The sequence below is a fragment of the Gopherus evgoodei genome, unplaced genomic scaffold (genome assembly GCF_007399415.2).
Source record: "Gopherus evgoodei ecotype Sinaloan lineage unplaced genomic scaffold, rGopEvg1_v1.p scaffold_38_arrow_ctg1, whole genome shotgun sequence".
In the NCBI taxonomy this organism is placed as follows: domain Eukaryota; kingdom Metazoa; phylum Chordata; order Testudines; family Testudinidae; genus Gopherus; species Gopherus evgoodei.
Genome location: NW_022060059.1, coordinates 1,774,998 through 1,793,063, shown reverse-complemented (window position 1 = coordinate 1,793,063; position 18,066 = coordinate 1,774,998). Strand labels below are relative to the sequence as shown.

The 18,066-nt window shown below is 43.8% G+C and overlaps 1 protein-coding gene across 23 annotated transcripts in view; it reads left to right on the top strand.

The window, feature by feature from the left end:
• The window catches only part of MAPK8IP3 (mitogen-activated protein kinase 8 interacting protein 3), a 175,464-nt gene that overhangs the window by 75,633 nt on the left and 81,765 nt on the right, over positions 1–18,066 (top strand). For 16 of the 23 annotated variants that reach the window (XM_030545656.1, XM_030545654.1, XM_030545651.1 and 13 more), the window contains 3 exons: positions 3,806–3,947; positions 8,640–8,886; positions 14,910–15,012. In XM_030545656.1, coding sequence (XP_030401516.1) covers positions 3,806–3,947; positions 8,640–8,886; positions 14,910–15,012 — 492 coding nt within the window. The remainder of the gene's footprint in view (positions 1–3,805; positions 3,948–8,639; positions 8,887–14,909; positions 15,013–18,066) is intronic. The other 7 variants (XM_030545661.1, XM_030545658.1, XM_030545660.1 and 4 more) reach the window with 1 other exon arrangement.

The following is an 18,066-nucleotide window of genomic DNA, read 5'->3' as shown; positions in this document are numbered from 1 at the left end:
TTCTGTTACATCTTAATACCAATTTGTTGATCAGTTTGTCTCCTCATCTTGCCCCTTAGCCAAATACTTCTGGTAATGGGTTGACCACAGCTGGTAGTGCTTAAAAAAAACCAAACACTTGAGGATCCAGAATCATCAGTTCTGGCATGTAGAAGGGTAAATCACACACACCTGTGCCCACTAGGCCCCAGCCCTGGGAAGGGACATGGATCCCAAGGGAGGGCAGATGGCAATATCAACACTGGCCTCCCCTCCTGGGCTCATTCTGCAAGGTGGGTCATCTTTAATTTGCATCTGGAGCTCCATAGGAGTCCTGCTAATGGAGTCTGATAAGAGCATTTGCTAAATTAGTGCATCCTCTGGCCATTCTATGTTCCCTGGTCTTTGGGTTGCTCTGGTTATCTGCAGCTATGTGTCCCTGGTGAAAGAGAGCTTGTGGATGCTTTCTTCTGGTGCAACCTCTTCTACCTGTACCCCTTGCTATATCATAAGATCATAGAATCATAGAATATCAGGGCTGGGAGGAATCTCAGGAGGTCAACTAGTCCAACCCCCTGCTCAAAGCAGGACCAATCCCCAGCTGAATCATCCCAGCCAGGCCCCCAGCGAGGACCTGCCCCGTACTTGCTGCGGCTGGGGGAGAGGAGCCCCTCCCCTGCCCCTGCCCCAGACAAGGCCCACTGGCCCATTGGAGTGGCCGGGAAAGGAGCCCCTCCCTTGGCCCAGCCCCCCCCTGCTGGAGCTGCCGAGCCCAGGCAGAGGTGCCTCTCCCCCGGCCCCAAGCTGCTGTGATGAGAGAGGTTTGGGGGGCATCCAAACCCCTCATCCTTGGCCCCACCCCAGAGCCCATAACCCCCCTGCATCCCAACCCTCTGCCCCAGCCCTGAGCCTCCTCCCACACTCCGAACCCTTGGTCCCACCCCCACCACATAAATTTTGTTATGTAACAACATTTATTCTGCACATGGACATAATTTTTTTTTTCTGCAAAATAGATAGTAGCACTAGGAACCTGACAGTGCAATAGAAGAGATTTTTATCTGCACTTCTTTAGGATGGCTTGCATAACTCACTACCAGCTTTGCCACTCATGAGCAATGCAGCCTTCCCAAACACATACTGATAAAGCCCTTACGTCACCCTCCATTATGCAGTCTCTCGAGATTTCTGTTTGGAAGCCACAGCTTATTACATAGACAGCATTGTAAGAGTGCTCAGTACTTCACAGTAGACTATGCTAAACAAAGAACAAAAGCCCAGATTCCCAGCTGGGGAGGGAAAGTGAACTACAAAGGAGTTTGTAGCAGCTCTCCAATCCTGGATCTGATTTTCCACCAGCCTAGTTCCCCAGGAAGTTTAAAGGTGCATCTGCTCAATGAGGATCTACGTTACCTAGATTTGGAAATCAGGAGGCTCTCTCAATAAAGTTCTAAAGTTTAAAAAGAATAATGAAATGGCTATTTATCTGGTCAGATAAATTCAGATCACAGAATTCCATTTTCCAGGCTATACTCCGAGATAGTGAGTTGAGGTGCATTCTGGGAAGTACTGAGAATGAAACACATTATAGTGAAACCCCATATATGCGATATAATTGGGACCGGGGCCAGATCAGATCACCAAAAATCCAGATAATAGGCTTCACCCCCAGATGGCAGGTCTCAGACATCAGGAGACAGGGGGCTGACAGCCCAAACCCCGCTGCCCAGGGCTTGAGCTGTCAGTCCCATTTTAGTTAGTATGGAGAGCTGGATAATGGAGGCGCCGATAAACAGGATTCTACTGTATATGTCCCACTCAGACAGTGTCGGTGTTTTGCCAGTGTGTGGTAAGGCAGGTTTATAGGTTTGGGAGATACAGAAGCCCTTCAGAACAGTCTAGGACTGTAAACACAGACCTCTGATCACCTCAACACACTGAGCTCATTTGGTTTTTGGATTCAACCTCTGAATCTCCTGCTCTTGAAAACACAAGCCTCTGCCTGATGTGCTAAAGCAGCAGCTTGATTGGCTTTCTCACGTACCAGTAGAAGGAGCTGTCATGTACATTAGCCAGTTTAATGTATATACCAGTAGGGGTGATGACACACTCGTATGTTTCATGGACTGGTGACAACTGCATGTAGTTGCCACTTTCCTGTATGAAATCATACATTTTAATTATATATAATAAAATATCTGAGGCTGGATTGTAATTGGAGCACACTCAAATCTGAGATGAGAAAGACAGAAGGTGAAGTGGGAGGGCCACCTCTACTGTTGCCCGTTCCTGGGACCCCATGAAGGCCACTCTGTCAGAGCTCAGTGGGGTCAAAGTTCCATCATATTTGGGGCAGGAGGAGGAAGCAGGGGACTATATTCTCTGTGACATGGCTCCCAAGGGGAAATGCTGCTTAAATTGGGTGGCTGTGTCCTCAGCCCCTTCTATAAATCCCAACTTTTCCAACCACAGAAGGGGTCAGTAAGTCAGTCTCTGTAGTCTCCGGCCCTTCACCCCTTCTTATGGGTTCTCCACAGGAGGGCTCAATCTGATGCTAAGAAACACTCCTGAGAGGGGTGATTTATAATTGGATCGTTGGCCTGGTAGGTCAACAATTTTTGTGTGGCAACCCAACTTTGACAGTGCCTTTTAATGAAGAGATAAGATTAATGGTCTGGATGATGGGGTTAATTGCATCCTCAGCAAGTTCACAGATGACAGTAAGCTGGGGGGAGAGGTAGATACTCTGGAGGGTAGGGATAGAGTCTAGAAATACCCTACACAAATTGGAGGATTGGGCCAAAAGAAATCTGATGAGGTTCAACAAGGACAAGTGCAGAGTCCTGCACTTAAGAAGAAAGAACCTCATGCATCGCTACAGGCTGGGGACCGACTGGCTAAGCAGCAGTTCTCCAGAAAAGGACCTGGGGATTACAGTGGACGAAAAGCTGGATATGAGTCAGCAATGTTCTCTCATTGCCAAGAAGCCCAACGGCATGTTGGACTGTATTAGTAGGAGCATTGCTAGCAGATCGAGGGAAGTGATTATTCCCCTCTGTTAGACACTAGTGAGGCCACATCTGGAGTATTGCGTCCAGTTTTGGTCCCCCTACTACAGAAAGGATGTGAACAAATTGGAGAGAGTCCAGCGGAGGGCAACAAAAATGATTAGTGGACTGTGGCATATGATTTACGAGGAGAGGCTGAGGGAAGTGGTTTTATTTAGTCTGCAGAAGAGAAGAGTGAGGGGGGATTTGATAGCAGCCTTCAACTACCTGAAGTGGGGTTCCAAAGAGGATGGAGCTAGGCTGTTCTCAGTGATGGTAGATGACAGAACAAGGAGCAATGATCTCAAGTTGCAGTGGCAGAGGTCTAGTTTACATACTAGGAAACACTATTTCATTAGGAAGGTGGTGAAGCACTAGAATGGGTTATCTAGGGAGGTGGTGGAATAGCTATCCTTTTTAAGGCCTGGCTTGACAAAGCCTTGGCTGGGATGATTTAGTTTGTGTTGGCCCTGCTTTGAGCAGGGGTTTGGACTAGATGACCTGAGGTCTCTTCCAATGCTAATATTCTGTGATTCTATGATAAGGGTCATCTATGTAGCCTAGCAATAGACAACCCAATTTTGAATCACAGAATCAGGTGCTTACTCATTCAAACTGTGGGAGTTAATTCAGCACTTCAGGGGTGGGAATGTGATTTAGCCCTAGTGTCATGTGAAACATGAGTCACTGTGTTGGTTGTGAACTTTCTTTACCATAAGGATCCTGTGGATTTGCTAATAGATCATTTCTTCTCTCTTCCTTTTTTCTCTCTTTTGCAGGAAGGAACGTCCTAACTCTCTGAATGTCCTCCCCCTTGCTGATGGAATGGTACGTGGGCAGATAGGGGCCAAGATCATCCCCACAGTGGACCACTGGCACTTGAGTGACCTCGGCCAGCTGCAGTCCAACTCCAGCTACAAGGTTTTATAGATTGTCATGGAACAAGGGTTTCCCACTGTCAATAGCATCCCACATCTTCATAAAGACAGAGACCGCCATGTGTCCATAACCCTTTGCAGCCTTTCTCTTTTGTACATCTGATCCTTTCTTAGAACGCTGGGTAGGATGATAGACCTTCAGATGCAGATAAATTTGACGTAGGCTGGAGGACTGGTTTTGACACAACTCACATTTTTTGTCACTTTCAAATTTTTGTCAGTTCTAATTCCTGCTAGTTAGTGTTTTCTGCTGATGGAGCAGAAATGATGGAACCAATCTTCTGCCTCGTCATTGGAACTGTGTCTTTCTATCTCATAGGGCTGGGCACTGTGCTGCTGTGCCATAATCTGCCCTTTCTAGTTGATCTTTGTTTTAATCTTCCTGTCTTTGGGTTCATGTACACTAGACAAAAAAGGTGCTGCCACCACCACTGATGGTAGCAACACCTAATGCCTACAGTGCATCTAAAATGCTTTGTTTCCTTATACAAATTACTCAGCTGCTATAGAGTGATTGGTATAGCTGGTTGCATTGTGCCACTGTGGAGCAAGCCTTTATGTCACCTTCACAGTCTATGCTGGTGATCTGCGTGTGTGAACAAGAAGTCACAGTGCTGCAGCTGTACTAGTGCTGCTGGCCCTCCCACCGCTGTTCTGTAATGCTCTGCTCCTCCTTTCAATAACTGATTTGTGGAACGAGCTCCAGCATCTGTATCCCTAGCATCACCCCCAGCATTATATAAAAGTATTATGGAACACTGACCCTGGAAACTATAGGACTTGGCCAACATGCCCAGAATACCATTCAGATCTCATGAGAATTTGCAAATTTCCAAAAAGCACCTGTTCTGGAGAGCTGTGCTGCGAACTGGGATAAGAGTCCTACAATGCACTGGTATGATCAAGGATGGAGGGGTGTAGAAATGGCACAACATTTTTGTATAAACTGATTTGAATTCTGCCTGTGCTGCTCCTCTGCTAGGAGACACAGTCCAACCAAAGCTTGCATGCACTGTTTATCCCCATGACAGTGCATTCCCTAACACTTCCATTTAATCAATTGTGTGTATCTTTTGCAGGGGAGAGTAGGGAGAACGATGGAGTTGCATCCATTTTAATAGACTTGATGAGGCTGCTGTTTTAACTTGTACTTTGTAGCACAGAGACTAAAAGCTTCTGCAGTTTATCAATAACTCACTCTCTGCATTTCAGGAAAATTCATCAGAAATTCAAATACAACTATAGAAACCTTGAATTCTGAGTTCAGGCAGTGGAAGTTACTAACTGTATCTTTTTTTAATTTGTTAATCTTGTATCAGGCAAAGAAATCAATTTATAATGGAAAGAAAATATTATGCTTTGCTAACAGTGCTCAGCTATGAGTGTATCCATCAGGTAACGCAGAGATAAATGTTCAGTGCTTGTTAAGGAAAGCCCAAGTATGGGACACTGAGTTTAAGGAGGGTAGCCTCTAGGGGGTGGGTTAGGCTGTGGGTTATGGAAAATCCTGCATGCATAGGTTTTTAAGGTAGATATCCTAAAGCAGAATAATTCATAGCTTATGGAAGATATAGCATGAGTAAGTGTTGGGCAGTGAAGGATACTAAGTGGTAATGGGTTCACTGTTTGGGATGGAAGTATCCCACATGCAAACCTCTTAATTGCTCTTTATTAGGCAGTACTTTCTGCTTGAAGTGTTATTTAATAAATGCTCTTGCTTGGCCTTTGAAATGCATTGCCGTGCTGCAAATACTTTATGGTGACTTTATTATGCTTTTCTTTTGTGGTGCTCTAAGTTCTCCCTGTGTTGGGAACATAGCTGATGTTCCACTGCTATCAGATGCACACTGATAGCTTACCTGCCTGATCTTTTTTCTTCTAACTCTCTGAACTGATTTTTCATCTTCAAGAGTCTGATTAATAAATATTTCTACATTTTCATTATTATCATTATTTATTATTATTATTTTATTTGCATCTTACTTTTTGTAACTAGATTAGGTTTCGTTTTGCTTTTGTTTTTTTACATTTAACATTTTATATTTTGTAGATTTAGTCCTTAATGCTTTTTGAGTTTGTTTTTATGTACTGTATTTTCAGTGTTAAAATCATAGAATTGTGGCTACTCATGGTGACATATTACTCCTATGAATTTTGGGCTTTTACAATGCATTTTGGAGGTCACGGCTACATATGTGAAGTTTAGCAGGCTCACAGGTCTGATTCTAGGTAAGTGGTGGCTATGGAGAGTATCCTTTGGTATGTGAAGGATTATGGAGATCACCCCCTGGACTGTAGGATAGCTAGTGAGTGAGGGAGATTTGGTGGTAGAGTGGGGTAGAAGGAATATATCAGCAGTGTCTAGTAGAGTTCCTGGAAGGTTAAAAGGAATAGCTTGTCTGTATCTAAGGGTTTTGGAGTGGATATTCCCAAAATGGATTGGTTGGCTGTGGAGAATATTCCATACATAAGTGGAAAATTAAGAAGCATAACTGGCGGTGTATGGTAACCATGGTGGTTATCCCATGAGTGTGTTTTGAATGGAGAATTATATAAATAAGCAGCAGTGCATGGGGCATGCTTTTGAGATAGATGTGGAATAGGAGTAGCACCCATGGCATCGGTGGTTTAGTGTTTTTGAATGTGGTTTTATTTACATTTTACACTGAATAATGGTGCATTTTTAGCCCCTTTGCTTCCAGGCCTTGGGAGTGCAGTAGCAGGTATTTGTCAAAGTAACGTTAAGTCCCAATGCATTGGAGTTGTCCACGAAACCCTCTGATTTGATACTTTGCCTTTGCACATTAGAATGGAAGCACCCAGAATAGGAATTTTAAAAAGTTGTAAGAAGTCTAATGTTCAAATATAGCAGCCTAAGTAAAATGTCCATATTTCAAATTTGATGCCCAAATCAGCAAGTAGATTCACAAATGACCATTTAATGCACCAGGATTGTGATCTGAACATCCATACAGGAGAAGTGGGTGTGCTGTTTGGGCTCACAATCCAAAAAGGTCAAGCAAAAAAAGTGGATAAAATTTGATAGCAACATTGTAAAAAAATAAAGAAATTCAATGTCAGTGTCTGTGCCATAAGTAATCAGGTAATGGATGTGGCACAGGACACTTGGTTTCCTTACTGCAGTATCCAAAAGGATACTGCAGGAATGAGCATGGACAGGGAGACTTTAAGATGTTTCTAATTAAAGTAGTATGTCAATAATGGGTATGGTTTGTTTTTTTAAAGAAAGCATGGCTGCCAAGGGTTACATTGCCATTTTTTCACTATCCTCGTTCTCATCCCATGTGAAACTGTTTTGTTGCATCATGAAATTGTTGGGAAGAAGGACTGTAGAACACAGACTTCCAAAAAACTGAGGTGCAGACAACATCACAATTTCAAGACTGTGCGGTCTAAAAAGGTAGTACCTAGTTTTAAAGCGCAGTTAACAAACTAAGTAGAAGCAGAAGCTTCCTAGTAACTGCACAGAAGAGAAGATGCAAATAAGGATGGTAATAACTATAGTAAGGAAATTGGGGGGTGGGTATATATCAAATAGCTTTTCCGCCCAAGTGGAAAACATTGTAATATGTTGCTCTAGAAGTTCACTTTGCTATGCTCTTTCAGGAAATGCTTTAAGTGGTCTTGGGTGGTACGGGGGTGGAAGGTTAGAAACCCTGCCAAGAAGACTTGGGAGATCTCATTTGGGTCTGAGGCCAATTGGTCACTGATGAGAAGGTGATCTGGCTGAGTCTGAAACAGTGCTTTCTTAATTGGCAAGCAGGGAGTGCAGCATCAAATGCTGTAGTATTCTTGAAAGCTTCCTGTATTTTTCAGGATGTGGTAGGATGCGGAATGGGACCATAATTTATGTTGAACAGGGACTTGTTTGAGCACATTTCAGGTTGGAAATACATCTCAAGGGGTTATTTATGACATCTTTTGATTTCTGAACTCTTGGTCCTGTCTTTCATCCAGTTGGGGAGAACCACATATGTTGTCATCCTGGGTCCATGCCTGGCTAGCTTCTACGTGAGCTAATACAGACATGTAGTTCTCCCCTACTAATGAAGTAAGACAATTTCAGCTTTACTTCAGCTGCCTAGTATAAAAAATATTTACCTGTCCCTTCAAATGAAGTGGTAGCATTAGAAATCTATTAAACAAGTTCTGTGCCAATGACCTACTGAAATGATGGATCCAGAGCATCTGTGAAACTGCTTCATAGAAGAAATGATTGTGCTTTCTTTCTTGCACTGGGTATCTTGGAAGACATTGGCCTGATTTTCAGAAGTGCGGAGCACTCATAAATCCCAGTGAAGTCAAGGGAAGGTGCAGCTGTTTTTCACCTTTGAAAATCAGGTCACATTCCATTATGAATAGGCCTCATGTCTCACGTAACTTCTGAAGACTTGAAATGCCATCTTTGTTGGTAATAAAAAAAGAAGGGGATCAATATTTAGACCAAGTTGGATTTGCTTGTTGAGTTCTGTACAGGAACTTGCTGTTCATTTGCAGTGCTAAGCTGGCACAATGAGCTCTGGGTGTTCAGTTTGTGGTACTCATTTTCCATAATTTGCTACAAGGCATCCATCAATCCAGTAAATAAGAAATTATCTGAAACATACAGATGCACTTTTTCCTCTCCGTTTTCTCCTTCTTTGTATTGTCATAGTGCCCAAATGATGAAATGTCTGAATCTGGGCAGTCTTCTGCAGCTGCCACTCCAAGCACCACTGGGACAAAGTCCAACACACCAACCTCATCTGTGCCCTCTGCTGCTGTCACGCCCCTAAACGAGAGTCTGCAACCCATCAGTGACTACAGTGGAACAGACAAGAACAATAAGAGGGCACGGGAAAAGCGGAACAGCAGGAACATGGAAGTTCAGGTCACCCAGGAGATGAGGAATGTCAGCATAGGTATGGCAAGTGTATTCTTCTGTATATAGTCTTTGCTAGCCAACCTGTTGCATGCCCACTTTAATAAAAGGCATACATGGGCATTGTAAAATCAAATACCAGAGGAGGTCTGGGGGGACTGAAGGAGTAACTAGCTTAGTTCAACTGAAAGACAATGCTCTCTGTTTATTAAGGATACAGTTGGAAGAATACAGTTGGAGAATAAAGGTAGGTGATATGCTCATTTATGCTTGATGGTAGGACTATGCTTGCTTTTTGGAGGAAAAATAAAAGATTCATTGACATGGATCCAGTTTCCAAGTTTATTACAACTGACTTAGAGGAAATTTCTTTTGTAAAGTTCCCAAATGAGTTCCTGACAAAGTGAAACCACAAAACAGTAGAAAAATCTTGTGCTGTAGCCTTTGGCTGAGGATGCCAGTGTTGAAATCTCATTTTGTAGTTATATTAGCAGCCTGTTTGCTATCAGGATCAACGTCCCCTGGCTGGCAGAGGGCAATGTAGTTCCTCAAGAATTACTTACATATTGAGTGCCTAACCAATAAGTCGGTATCATTTTAATGATGTCAGTTAAGCCAGCACAGTAAATATAAGTATTAGCACTGGGAGACAGACATAGAAGTCTCAGCTCTCTCCGTTCTCCATCTCACCTGTATGAGTTGGCAAAAACTGTCAGAGAATCATAGACTTTTAGGGTGTGATGTGTTCGGTCACAGAGACCCCCTTGGGACCATCATCTGACATGCTGGAATTACCTCTGAGCCTGTTTTCCACTGCCAGCTTGGGGCTCCAGAACTCTGCCTTGTTAACCCAGATACACTAGTCTGCTGCAACACAGACCCGTCCATGCCCCAAAGCTGCAGACTTTAACCAAAAACTGCTCAGCAAGTCACCTGTCTCCAGCACCCAGACACCCAGTTCCCAATGGGATCCAAACCCCAAATAAATCTGTTTTACTCTGCATAAATTTTATACAGAGTAAACTCATAAATTGTCCGCCCTCTATAACGCAGATAGAGAGATATGCACAGCTGTTTGCTCCCTCAGGTATTAATCACTTATACTCTGGGTTTACTAGTAAACAAAAGTGATTTTATTAAGTATAAAAAGTAGGATTTAAGTGATTCCAAGTAATAACAGACAGAACAAAGTACGTTACCAAGCAAAATAAAACAAGGCACACAAGTCTAAGCCTAATACATTTAAGAAACCGAATATAGGTAAATCTCACCCTCAGAGATGTTTCAATAAGCTTCTTTCACAGACTAGACTCCTTCTTAGTCTGGGCCCAATCCTTTCCCCTGGTACAGTTCTTGTTAGTTCCAGCTCAGGTGGTAAGTAGGGGTTTTCTCATGACTGCCATCGCCTTTGTTCTGTTTCATCCCCTTTTATATCTTTGGCACAAGGTGGGAATCCTTCCTCTCCCTGAGTTTCCACCCTTCCTTCTAAGTGGAAATGTATCAGGTTTGAGATGGATTCCAGTACCAGGTGATATGGTCACATGTCCTATGAGACCCCAAGCCTCCATTCTTTCTGGCCTGACTCACACGAACACACGAAGGCTTACAAGTAAACAGAGCCATTTACAACCAATTGTTCTAGTTAATGGAAGCCATCAAGATCCTAAGCCACCATTAATGGCCCACACTTTGCATAGTTACAATAGGACTTCAGAGTAATACTTCATATTTCTAGCTTTACATACAAGAAAGATACATACATACATACACATAGGATGAATACACTCAGTAGATTATAAGCTTTGTAATGATACCTTACAAGAGACCTTTTGCATGAAGCATATTCCAGTTACATTATAGTCATACTCATTAGCATATTTCCATAAAACATATGGAGTGCAATGTCACATAGGTTTGGAAGAGACCTCAGGTCATCTAGTCCAACCCCCCCGCTCAAAGCAGGACCAACCCCAACTAAATCATCCCAGCCAGGGCTTTGTCAAGTTGGGCCTTAAAAAACCTCTAAGAATGGAGATTCCACCACCTCCCTAGGTAACCCATTCCAGTGCTTCACCACCCTCCTCGTGAAATAGTTTTTCCTAATATCCAACCTAGACCTCCCCCACTGCAACTTGAGACCATTGCTCCTTGTTCTTTCATCTGCTGCCACTGAGGACAACCTCGCTCCATCCTCTTTGGAACCCCCTTTCAGATAGTTGAAGACTGCTATCAAATCTCCCCTCACTCTTCTGCAGGCTAAATGAGACCACTTCCCTCAGCCTCTCCTTGTAAGTCATTTTCCCCAGCCCCCTAATGATTTTTGTTGCCCTTCGCTGGACTCTCTCCAATTTGTCCACATCCTTTCTGTAATGGGGGACCCAAAACTGGACGCAGTATTCCAGATGTGGCCTCACCAGTGCTGGATAGAGGGGAATAATCACTTCCTTCGATATACTGGCAATGTTCATACTAATGCAGCCCAATGTGCTGTTAGCCTTCTTGGCTACAAGGTCACACTGTTGACTCATAGCAAGAGAAAGTTAGTAGTAAGTATACGAGGCCATCGCTGGTGTAATTCCAATGGTGATAATGTATTTACACTCAGGATAAATCTGTTTTGCAGCATGTCTTCCCTCTGCCCTTGCCAAATACATTGCAGTCCACTACAGGAAGCAGCAGAGGGCTGCAACTCCAACACACTTTAAATAATTTTCAGTACAGTCACGTTTAAAATTGCTGCTAGACCTGCTGGATATTGGTTAGAAAGTTTGTACTGGGGAGTCATCATCAATGGAGGAGTGTCTTCCATTTCCATGAAGGCTAGTGGAATTGCATTGGATTGGATTAATTTGATCCACGTGAACTGCTTAGGAGAAAGTATCTGAATGAATGGGCCAGAAATCCCCCCTCCCCCCCGAGAATGAAGATTCTTGTCAGTCCATATTGGTTGCATAACATCTGCTGCTTTTTACCATGCACAAATAGACTTTAGAATTTGGGATAAATGAGGCATGAGCTCCTAAGATATTATAGAGGAGTGCATGTGACATCAAACCTAATTAACACTTCAGTAGCCTTCTGGGTCCAAAATCTGCCCTCAGATATGTGGGTACAACTCCAGCTGAAGTCAAGATGGATCTGAGGGCAGAATTTGGGGCCTGGATATTAAAGGCATATAGTTTGATACACAGAGGCTAATTCATCCCTACTATAACTCTGTTGAAGATGTTAGAATTATAGAAATGTAGGACTGGAAGAAACCTCAGTAGGTTATCTAGTCCAGTCCCCTGCACTGAGAAAGGGAGGAATAAGTACTATCTAGACCATCCCTGACAGGTGTTTGTCTAACCTATTCTTAAAAACCTCCAATGAGAGAGATTCCACAACCTCCTGAGGTAATTTGTTCAAGTGCTTAACCACCCTGAGAGGAAGTTTTTCCTAAGGTCTAACCTAAAACTTCCTTGCTGCAATTTCAGCCCATTATTTCTTGTCCTGTCCTCAGTAGATAAGAACAATTTATCACTCTCCTCTTTATAATAACATTTTATGTGCATGAACACTGATATATTTCCCTGACACCCTCCTCCTGCCCCATCTTCTCTTTTCCAGACTGAACCAAAGAATTTTTTTTGATCTTTCATCATAGGTCATGTTTTCTAGACTTTTAATCATTTTTGTTACTCTTCTCTGAACTTTCTCCAATTTGTCCACATATTTCCTACACCGTGGTACTCACTGGATGCAGTATTCCAGTTGAGGCCTTATCAGTGCTGAGTAGAGTAGAAGAATTATTTCTTGTGTCTGGCTTACTACTTTCCTGCTAATACATCCCTAGAGCAATTCAAGGGAACTGAACACCTTTTTAAGGACCATGTTCAAGCCTGATACCTGAAACTTTTGCCACAGCTGTTATTTCTGCCATGTCCTTAATAAATGAAACCTAGGAGCAGCACTCAGTGCTCGGGGCAAATATGGCTTACTTGACATTTCAATATTGTGTGTTTTTTGCAGCTAGAGTTAAAATGTGGGTGATACAAGTGCATCAGAGCAGAATGGAGAAGACAGGTTCCTGAAACCAAGGTCCAGTGTTCCGAAAGGAGTGGAGAGGGACTATGATTTTCCTTGTAAAATCATAATCATTTTCAAAATTTGGGGAAATCTTCCTCAACTTTTTTTAAAAATTAGAAACTTGAGAACCATAGTTATAAGGAGCCCTGTTCTGGCAACAGATGCACACCATGTTTGTCTTAAAACGTGACAAATGTTGCCAAGTGTTGCACATTGATAGCCTGAAGCAGTGAAATAAATACTGTAAAGGTATCATGGGTTTTGTATACAGTAACTCCTCGCTTAACCTTGTAGTTATGTTCCTGAAAAATGTGACTTTAAGCGAAACGATGTTAAGTGAATCCAATTTCCCCATAAGAATTAATGTAAATGGGGGGGTTAGGTTCCAGGGAATTTTTTTTCACCAGACAAAAGACTATATTATATATATGTATACACAGTATAAGTTTTAAACAAATAATTTAATACTGTACACAGCAATGATGATTGTGAAGCTTGGTTGAGGTGGTGGAGTCAGAGGGTGGGATATTTCCCAGGGAATGCCTTATTGCTAAATGATGAACTAGCACTTGGCTGAGCCCTCAAGGGTTAACACGTTGTTAATGTAGCCTCATATTCTACAAGGCAGCATGGCAGACAGAGACAGAGATACACATCCCGTGTGCATGTGAGAGAGAGACATGTGCATTGCCCCTTTAAGTACGCTGAACATCTCTAAGTAGATTGCCTTAGGGGGGCAGGATCAGGGGGGAGAGGAACACCCTAATATTAGGGCAGCTGCCACACAGGGAACTTAGGGAAGCGGGGAGCTGATAGGGGGCTGCCTGTCCACCCTGGTTCCAAGCCCCCACCAGCTACTTCCAACGGGCTGCTCTTTCTGCAAGCAATGGACAAAGCAGGCAGCTGCCAAACAACATTATATGGGAACATTGCACAACTTTAAACGAGCATGGTCTCTAATTCATCAGCAACGAAACGACGTTAACTGGGATGACTTTAAGTGAGGAGTTACTGCAGTTCAACACTGAAGCTGTTTTACAGGGTCAATAAACTCCATATCTGGTGCAGTTGAAATTCTAGTGTCATTTATGAAGTAGGGCCAGGATCCAGCAAGAATTTCTGTGTAGGCAGACCCTGTTGCTTATGTGGGGTCTGCCTGTATGGAACAACTTCAAGACTGGGTTCTTAAACAGTTTAATTTGTTGCATACTCTTTAAGTCATTTGAAGCCTCATCTTTCTTCTTCATTAAATAATGATTCCAGAACATACATCACATTAGAAACAGATTAGGTTGCATGTATTCAGTACATTGCTACTTCCATTTCACAATTTCACTCTAGTTAACAGTTAAATAAGATGTAAGCATGAGAATTTGTATACTCAAGTTGTTCCTATTTAAAGTGATTCAGTCATGATTTATAACACTAATAATTTTTGTTATAGAATACATTAAATTACTGTGTGTTTTTATATCTTTTATAATGTTGCAAAATAAGAGGGAGGTTTTTACTGAGAGATTAAAAGGACTTTATTTGGTGTTTGAGTCTTTCTTAATTGACCTTAACTGTGTCCCAAAACAGATGACCTTATTTAAAACAAATTTACCTTTAGAATTCTGGAGCTTAAAGTTTAATATCCAGAAGTACTTCATTACCCCACCCACTGACTGATGGTATTGCCACTGGCATGCTTCCAAGAATCCCCTATTTCTCACACTTATTCATGATGGTAGATCCCACCTCTACCTTTCCCCAGGAATACTGAAACAAGCCTTCCCAGCTGTAGTTTGTGACTCACTAGAAATCCATCTACACTCTTAACCTTTTTAACACCTTGCACATGGTACCATAGCAATCTTGAGAGTGCTCCTCGTGATCCTTTTTGATACCCAAAGAGGCTTAAGACCAGTCAGAGAATACAGTCCCTAGAGTGGAACAACTGTTGGCCTCCTTTTCTTCTGGATATGTCTCTTATCTGTGCATTATCTTTGGTAGGAATGGGTAGCAGTGATGAATGGTCTGATGTTCAGGATATCGTAGACTCTACGCCAGAGCTGGACATGTGCCAGGATCCCCGACTGGAGCACACTGGAAACAGGTACTTGCTTTTATCTTTTGTAAATATGCTATTTACTCTCCTTCATGTAACTTCTCGAGAAGTGAAGAGAGACCCTGGGTTAAAGAGCTTGTGTAATTAAAGCTGCATAGAACTATGGTACATGTTAATGCGGTGGAGACATTGGTATATGAGCAATCATTGGATCTTTGCTTCCTCTGCCTAGTGCAGAATGAAGGATCCCTCAGGCACAAAACTCCCTGTTATCATGGGAAGAACACAACCTCAAAATCTGTTAGAAATCACCTCCAGATGATCCACAGTTGGACTGGTTTCAGACAGTACAGTTTGCCATGCTCCCATGAGAGAAGGGGAAGTGGCATGATAAAAGAGAGAGGACAGGCTAAGGAGGTATGGGGCTTATGGGCTGAAGTGGTAGAAAAGAGAAAAAGTCAATTGTCTAGTGAAAGGTCGGCCCTGAATTATGTTTCAAAATCCAGATCCTTCTCAGGTTTGCCATATATAGGTTGGCACCTGACAATGGGTGATCTTTACTCTGAAATTCTCTGTTTCTATAGTTTATGCTTGATTAGAACACCAGCTTCCCCTTAAGTGGGAGGTTGCCTGAAGGCCATTCATTTTGGTGCCTCACTGCTACCAGGCATATAATAGCCTAGATGAATGTATGGCACAGAGAGGCAATAAAAGGGAAGTCTTTTATTAAACAGCACAGTGGTCTTCATTTGGACAAGCACTGCACAGGGGAAGAGGCATGAAGAATTTTGATGATGCAGGAACGAGTAGCGAAGTTTCCTCTTAGGATGGTATGGCCAGAATATGTGAGAGGCATGTGTAATGTTCTGAGAACAACAGCAGGAGGAACCACTGTGGCAGAGCCAGTTGTGTATGTTGTATGCCATGAGAGTGGCTGATGAGATGAAGAATAATCAGTCTGAACATGAGTGGAGAACCCCACGGATGCAGCTACAAGGAGAGAACCCTTTAGTCAAGGAAATCTGTGCACCAAGAAGACAGACTAGGGGCTGCTGGTTAGAAGCATAATGTGCACTGAGGTTACTGAGCCTTGGACTTGCTGCTTTAACAAGCTTAATGCTTCCTAAAGTTTCAATTATTAAATTGGTAAATCCAGAAGTGGTCCTCCTGCCGTTTGTTGTTGCCCACTAGTGAGGGTGTGTGTCTCAGAATATGTTGGTCCACAGCATTGGTGTTTATCTCCAATTTTTCAGTGGTATCAGATTCTAGTATATCCATACAAACGTATTGGAGCATGAGCTTTTGTGGGTGAATACTCCCTTTTGTCAGATGCATGACATGTGTTGCATGCATCTGACAAAGTGGGTATTCACCCATGAAAGCTCATGCTCCAATACGTTTGTTAGTCTATAAGGTGCCACAGAACTCTTTGCCGCTTTTATGGATCCAGACTAACACGGCTACCCCTCTGATGTTTAGTATAGCCATGGAGATAAAAAAAAAACTCCATGTCATAGAATCATTGAAGATTAGGGTTGGAAGAGACCTCAGGAGATCATGTAATCCAACCCCCTGCTCAAAGCAGGACCAACCCCAACTAAATCATCCCAGCCACGGCTTTATCAAGCCGGGCCATAAAAACCTCTAAGGGTGAAGATTCCACCACCTCCCTAGGGTAACCATTCCAGTGCTTCTCCACCCTCCTAGTGAAATAGTGTTTCCTAATATCCAACCTAAACCTCCCCCACTGCAACTTGAGACCATTCCTCCTTGTTCTTCTTTGCGTGCTTGCTCATATCGATTCCAATTAGTTGTGCGCGCACTGTGTGCACGATCATCAGAGAATTTTTACCCTAGCAACACCCGGTGGGTTGGCTGTGGAGCCCCCTGGAGTGGCGCCTTCATGGTGCTGGATATATACCCCAGCTGGCTCAGTGCCCCCTCATTTCCTTCTTACCACCCGTTATGGTCTTTGGAACTATGGAGCTTGGCTTAGCCAACACTCCACTCTCTCTAGCGCTCTTATTGCTGTTTGTACATAGTTGTTATAGTGTTATAGTGTTAGTTGTCATAGTTGTAGTTTAGTTGCAGTTTTTAGGGGTGTGGGGTTTCTCACCCCCACCCCGCCACATTGTTGTTGGGCTAATGTCCAAAGCTCGGGATTTAAGTCCTGCGGCTCCTGCTCCAAGCCCATGCCGACGGGCAACCCCCATGACTCTTGCCTTAAGTGTATGGGGGAATCTCACCAGGTAGAGAAGTGCGGGATCTCCAAGGGTTTCCATCACTGGATCAAGAAGAAGCAGGACTTTCACAGCTCCTTATGGAGGTGGCTCTTAGCCCCCAGCCTCCGGTGGCGAGTCAAGACTCGGCACCAAGTGCTTCGGTGTACAATGTCCCTGCTTTGGCAGGAGGAACGGTACTGCAGTTAGACTCTGACTGAGGGCCACGGCACCGGTGCTTCCCGGCACTGCAAACTTTATCGGTCTGGCACCGCTCCTACTTGCCTGTCCAGAAGCTGCACCAGAAGCTGGAAAGGGCTGGTCCACCTCAACAGACTCTGCCTCTTCTGGATGCGCCTGCAGATCCCTGTCCCACAGCGGAATGCCAGGGAACACAGGCGGTGGCCTCGGCACCGTTGACTCTGGCACCGAGGTCTGAGCCATTGAGTCCACTGAACCTGGACTCCCCAGCTTGCAGTGTGGTCAAAGTCCAGCTTCCTTCCATGCCTTTGAGGCCAAAAGGGATCTGATTGCCATGACCGTGTCGGCATCGCCTCAACAGTCCAAGGCTCCAGCACTGGTCCACGTGGTACCTTCACGGGGCAAGCCAGCCCTTATTCATCCACCGTCACCATTCCTGTTCTCAGTGCTGTTCGCTCTCCACGGCGCCGGTCGTATTCGCAGCACCGTTCAAACTTCTGGCATTGTTCCGTACACCTGTCTCTGGCCAGGAGCAGGTCCGGATCCAGACGCCATTCCCATAAGTCCCTTATTGTCCCTTATTCGGACAAGGTCCAGATCCCAGCACTGGTCTAGACCTCAGCACCGGTCTCGGTCCTGGCACCGCTCCCCAAGGCCATGGTGCCGCTCTCCAGTCTCGTGG